Genomic DNA, 6,592 nt, shown 5'->3' with positions numbered 1-6,592 from the left:
TGTCCTCGTGTCTAACTTTTCCTTGTCATGTGACAAGAACCGGTTTTAGCTGAACTGCGGGGCAAAATTCTGCATTTCTAAATGTTTGCATTTGTTATCAATCTTTAATTGAACTGGTTATCAATCTTTTCTACTGAAGGGTCAGATTTAAACTTTTTTTCTGATTACAGAAGTATTAAATAATAATTGTCAAAATTGAGAAAATAGAGAAGAGAAATAAAGCTCCCAACATTCACAGTCTTGAAATAATTACTGTTAGCATTTTGGTACTTACCATCCAGCCTTTATTTTCAAGAAACACGTGTAAGAAAGAATGTAAGAATGTATATATTTTGTTTTAAACATCATTTGGAACATACATATAATTTTCTATCCTGATTTTTCACACATTATTCAGCAAGCATTTTTCCATATTATTGTTTTAAAAAATGTATTTCTTATGTGTATATAACAAGAATACACCAGCAAATTTAATCATCCTTCAATTTTTGAGCATTTAGTTTGTTTCTGGCTCTTGGTATTTCCGAATAATTTCTCAGAATGAGTTTCATTATCTGCAGCAGTTTAGAATAGTACCATTTCATTGTATCCTTGCAAATACTGAATATTTCTAACTGTAAATCTTTGTTAACCTGACAAGTGAATCAATACAAATGACTAAAATATGCATTTTAATTTGCATTATTTTGCTTAGTGAAGTTTTTAAATGTCTTATTCATTTGTATTTCTTCTGAGGATCATTCATATCCTTAACTGAGAGATCAGATTTACTATAAAAAAATTATTTTTAAGTGAGATTTAGTTTTAATAAAGGTTTCTAGAATGCCTATAGGAAGTGCTCTGTCAGGTCTATAGCTGTATTTTTTAAATCAAACTTTTTACATTGAGACAATTGTGGTGTCACATGCAGTTTTAAGAAATAATATACAGATGACCGTGTATATCTTTAATCTGGCTTCCCCCAGTGATGACATGTTACAAAACTACTGCAATATCACAACCAGGATACTGACATTAATATAGACAAGATGCAGGATTTCCATTCCCTGGCCCATGGCAATCAATTATTCTGTTGTCCACTTATATAAATTTATCAATTCTGAAATGTTACATAATGGAATTACACAGTATATAAGCATTTGAGATTGGCTTTTTCTTTAACCATAATTTCCTACAGATTGATTTCAAGGTGTGTTCATCAATAGTGGAACTAAATATTCCATAGGATAGATGTACCAGTTTCTGTAAACATTTATAGTTGAATGTTAATGACTATTTCATTAATACATTTGTCTAATTTCAGGGGTTGGAAGGAGAAAAGAAAATGCATTCACTATTTAGTAAGTCATTTGGTCATTCCAACATTCATTGAAAGCAGACCATTGGGACAAATGTTATCCTATGCTTCTGATGACAAAAATAACTAAAACCCAAATAAAATAAAAATTAGTTAAGTAGCAGTGCTAAGATTGAATCCAGATAGGTATTTAAAGAAGAAAGAAAATGAGTTCAGAGAACATTTTATCATCAATAAAAACTTTCTAAAATGTAACAATTTTTCTAGGATTAATTAAACAGGCCAAAAACTTGATGTGTCCGGTCCATGAGAGCATCCTCCTATCCACTGGACTAGGTGTCTACTAAGCCACATCTTATATCTATTGTGAGGCCAACTGTCTTGAGGCCAAACAAGACGCGAGTTATATGGTAGCACTTGAGAGGACTGCGGACACATTAGAGCAGCTTTCTCTTCCCATCTACAGCAGTTCTGGGTAGCACGCTTGGAATGGCAACGCTGGCTTCCCCGAAAAACCCCAGCCCTCTTGCCAATTTCCTCTGAACCCCAACTACCCAACCCAAAATTATTTGAAGATCTGATTTTTAAACAAAACAAGGCCAATAATGCACCATTATTAAGTTTCCCTAAAACATTAACAGTATGGAGATTAAGACACAAACCAGAGACCGGAAAAAAATCTTGGTGCGTTCAAAGTAACCTCAATCAGTTCCCGACTCTATTTTCCACTTATGGTGCAATATTAACAAAAACTAAGCACAGCGTGCAGAGAAACGCCCCTTCGCACTTATGACTTCTGGCCTGGGACTCTGGCTCCTCACACGCCTTTGATACAAAGTTCGAAGGCTGAGCCTTAACCATGCCACGCCCAGCGTGCTCCGGACGAGGATGCCCGAAACTGCAATGAGAGAGGGAAATTTCCTACTCAGGTCAAGGTCCAACAAAACAAACGTCTGCACACAGGAATTAAACCTTCTCGCAGGCAGAAGCGGCTGAACCAGGAGCGAGCGGAAGTGACGCAAAGGCCAGTCGCCGGGGAAGGCGGGGCCCCGAGGTAGCGCGCCCAATTGGGGCGCGGGAGAGGCCGGGGGTGTGGCAGCGTCGGCGGCGAGCGGGGGCCTGGGCGCGCTGGGGGCGGGGCCAGGGTGCTCGGCTCGCGGAGACTGGCCTCCTTCGGCAGCTGGAGGCGGTCACTCGCGCTGGGCTAGGGGCTGAGGCGAGAAGGGCCATGCGGACGGCGAGGGAGTCCAGAGGCTTGAGCCCGGTGCTCCTCCCTCGCGCAGCGGTGGCTCTGCTGCCGCTGGAGTAAACACTGCCTTTGTTCCCTAGCGCCTCGTCTCTTTCGTCGCCCCGTCCCCTCAAGCCGCCGGGCTCCGGCCGGCCCGCCCTCGGTCCCTGAACCCCATTTCGGCTCGTGCCGCGCGGATGCGGTTGCCGGGCCTGGGTTTGGGCATTGAGCGGGAGGAGGAGGAGGAGCGGCGGCGCCTGGGCGGCATGCAATGGGGAACTGCTGCTGGACGCAGTGTTTCGGACTGCTCCGCAAGGAAGCGGGGCGGCTGCAACGAGTAGGCGGCGGCGGAGGGTAAGCCCGCTGGGGGAGGGGCCCGGCCCCCGTGGCTCCTCCTATTCGGCCCCCGGCGGGGAATCCCTTTCACCGTCCCCCAGCGGCTGGAGGTGGCGGTCGAGAGCCCTGCTACACTCGCTGCTTAGCAGACGTCAGACGGGTGGTCGTCTTGGAGGCCCAGTCTGGGGTCCGGTCTCGGGGCCTCCTCGGAAAGAGGTAGAAGAGGGGGCGGGGTGTCGCTCCTGCCAGGGCACCCTGTCACGCGGGGAAAGAGTCACGGGAGACATAATCTCCAGGAAACAAGGGGTAGCCTCGCGCTAATGGGCTGTAGGACCGGTTTCACGACAACCTGGACACACCCTGCGCTGAGCTTGGGTTTAATGCCAAAGCTAGTATCCCTGTATCTGACCCTCTCTTTAGCCCTGGCAGAGCAGGTGGGATCTGGCTGCGGAGTTAATGCCTCAGATTGATTTTAAGTAGAAGTCGTTTGGATGCTGGAGTAAAATAAGGTTCCAGATACTGATGAACTCTTTGATAGCTACACTTACTTACTGAATTGCAGAGTTCCCAATGGGCATTCAGATTCTTGGTGCTGATAACTACAGGGGCAATGTGTAATTTTTTCATATTAAGTTTTTGAAATTTCGAGAGGAATTCCTTGCCCTGGTTGCTACTCAAACGTCCTATAACATTAGGTAAATGCAGTCATTCTGAACTTCACTTCTCTTGAGTAAACCTGGGATATGCTTAGGTTTTGTATATGCACCATCCGCAGAGTAGTAATTTCATAATTCCATTTTTGTGTTTTTTATTTCATAGATACTGAAAAAATTAGAGCAGATTCCTTTGGGGTTGGCTTTGTGGTTTTTAACTATCCCTCAGGAATTCAAACCTAGAATTGAAAATCTGAACCAAGCCAGTTTGTGTAAGGACTAAGACTATTTTGCACTTTCTGAAACAGATTGCTAATATAACTAACATTATTGGGTAATAAGATGTTCAACATAAATAAATTGAACTAAATGATGGTAATTTGAATCTTTGGTAATGGAGATCTTGTAAAATATAATAGGATTCTCATTCATTCATTAGGCATTGTGTCACCTCTCTGAAACAAAGTAGCTAAGGGTTTACACTAAGTATCCCTAGAATGGAAGAGCAAGGATTTGCAGTTTGTGCCTAGTTTAATATTTCGATTTCCCTAATTTATGAGTTCTTACTGTTGAGTGGGACGTGACAGCGGTTTTATCTTGTCATCCAGGATCATCTGATTTAAGTATTTATAATTTTTGTGTGTGAATGCAACTTACAAGGTCAAGCTGCTTAAGTAGGCTTGCCCAAGAACTAGATACCACACAATCTTTGGCTTTTACTATTATTTGTAGTTGTGTTACAGGGCGTTAAATTCTAGCTCTAAGAAAGTTGGTTGGTGGGGGAGCAGTACTTACATTCTAAATGGATAAGCAAAAAACTTTATATTTGACTTTGGACTATATGATGTGTCTGTGGACTTTAGTTTTTTTCATGTGGTCTCTGTAGAGTACAGCATTAAAATTGTAGGTTCTACTTCCTCAGCTCGTGAGCTTGGCAGCATAGGGAGGTGGCAGGAGGAAATCCATGAATCAGCGTGAGTGTTAATTGTCTGTAGATATGCCATAAAAACATAAGCAGGTTGAGTATTTCTTTTTTTTTTTTTTTTTTTTTGAGACGGAGTCTCGCTCTGTCGCCCAGGCTGGAGTGCAGTGGCGCGGGATCTCGGCTTACTGCAACCTTCGCCTCCCAGGTTCACCCCATTCTCCTGCCTCAGCCTCCTGAGTAGCTGGGACTACAGGCGCCCGCCACCACGCCCGGCTAATTTTTTTGTATTTTTAGTAGAGACCAGGTTTCACCGTGTTAGCCAGAATGGTCTTGATCTCCTGACCTCATGATCCACCAGCCTCGACCTCCCAAAGTGCTGGGATTACAGGCATGAGCCACTGCTCCCAGCCAGCAGGTTGAGTATTTCTTATCTGAAATACTTGCTTTGGAGTTCAGATTTTTATTCAGATTTTGGAAGATATGCATTATATACTGGCGTAGTATCTGAAAATCTGAAATCCAGATTTCCTTTGAGCATTTCCTTTGAGTAATATGTTGGCACTCAAAAAGTTTAAGATTTTGGAACATTTCAGATTTTGGGTTTTGGGGTTAGGTATACTCAACTTGTGGTTGGATTTTTACTGTTTGTGGGCAAAACTCTTTGAACAAGTCCTATGGAGGCAGTGAGAGTTTATAGGTTGTGGACACTGTCATCTAAAATTATATAATGGTGATATTGATCCTATTACTTTAAGTCTATGAGCATAGGATTTGACGGTTCCCTTACTTGAATTTTCTGGTTAACTTATTGTTTAACATCAATTTTAATACAGTTTTAGCAGCTTCAAGTAAGCATGTGGAGACAGATGGATATAGTTACTTGTGCAGTAAGGTTAAACTGTTATTTTAATTTTTTTTTTAATCAACTGTTTTGATTTTCTTTCAAGTATAGGTCTGGATAGTAGTTCTTCTAAAGGTGAAAAAGTTGAGGAGTGGTCACAAAAACTTGATTTGATCCTATATGTCATTGTAATGACCACAAAAGGAGAGGGTGTCCTCAACTTTTTTAGCTTGATTTAAGCTAGATTTCACAGGGAAGCCTTATGATCTAAGGCCTGGTTTCTGAGTCTTGCAGATTGACATACCCCTGAGAAATCTCAAAATCAGATCACTCATTTTTTACTATTTAGTCTCAAAACCAGAATTACCACTTTTTCCAGTTTATAAAATACTAGGGAATTCTAGTATTGTATATTCTAGGATATCTGTTTCACCAGTCAAAATATCAGTATCAGTGTTGAGGTATGTTGGAAACCCTACTAATAAAGTTATTTGGTGATTAAAGCAGAGAGAATTAAATATCTTTAAGGAATAAAACAGGCATCCTAATGAGTCCTACTTCACTGGAGTTTTGCCTGCCAACACTTTCTACAGGGCTCCATCTGCTGGTCAGTTCTCCTGTTTCTCTGAGCAGGCCTTTGTATAGACTTGTAGTTTTTTCTTTCTCAGATGGAAGACCCAATTAAGTTTTGTTGTGTTGTATTTAATTCCTATTTCTATATTACTGTATAATTCCACATAGTGATTCCACTTAAGATAAACTATAGTTTTTATAGAAAGGTAAACCATATTTTGTATCCTTATCAATATGTAACATTTGTTGGCCTTTTTGGCTCTGGCAGCAAAGTTGCTTTCAGGCAATAGTTTACAGTGATTTGCTTTTCCATTCCTAGTAAAAATGATTTTAATAATAACTGCCAACATTCCGTTACTTCCTATGTGCCAGGCACTGTTCTAAGTACTTTATATTATCTCACTTATTCTTCTCCGCAATCCTGTGAGGCAAGTAAGTATATACATATTATATATATTATAGGTTGAAAACTGAAACTTAGAAAGTTGAACTTTCCCAAGATAGCAGAGCTGGGATTGCAACCCAGGTCCCTCTGAATTCAGAGTTCTTATCCTTAACCACCACAAATAGTTCATGGCACTTTATTCTATAGGTAAACATTTGGTTGCTATCTCTCTCATTGCAGTATCTTGAACTTTGTCACCAGAAGAACTTATGAATATACCTGAACAACTTGACTCTTTATTCTATGTGCTAAGCTGTCTTTTTCTTGAAACTATGCACTTGACTTCTGCAACAT

General features: G+C 41.2%; 1 protein-coding gene across 2 annotated transcripts in view; it reads left to right on the top strand.

Moving 5' to 3' along the window:
- The first annotated feature begins 267 nt into the window (after positions 1–267).
- AP1AR (adaptor related protein complex 1 associated regulatory protein) overlaps positions 268–6,592 on the top strand; it is a 42,730-nt gene continuing 36,405 nt past the window's right edge. For both annotated transcript variants that reach the window (XM_055274860.2, XM_055274859.2), the window contains exon 1: positions 268–2,879. In XM_055274860.2, coding sequence (XP_055130835.1) covers positions 2,797–2,879 — 83 coding nt within the window. In that variant the 5' untranslated portion in view covers positions 268–2,796. The remainder of the gene's footprint in view (positions 2,880–6,592) is intronic.

The sequence above is a fragment of the Symphalangus syndactylus genome, chromosome 4 (assembly GCF_028878055.3).
Source record: "Symphalangus syndactylus isolate Jambi chromosome 4, NHGRI_mSymSyn1-v2.1_pri, whole genome shotgun sequence".
Classification (NCBI taxonomy): Eukaryota; Metazoa; Chordata; class Mammalia; order Primates; family Hylobatidae; genus Symphalangus; species Symphalangus syndactylus.
The sequence above is the reverse complement of the archived record's forward strand: the minus strand, read 5'-3'. Positions and strand labels throughout refer to the sequence as shown.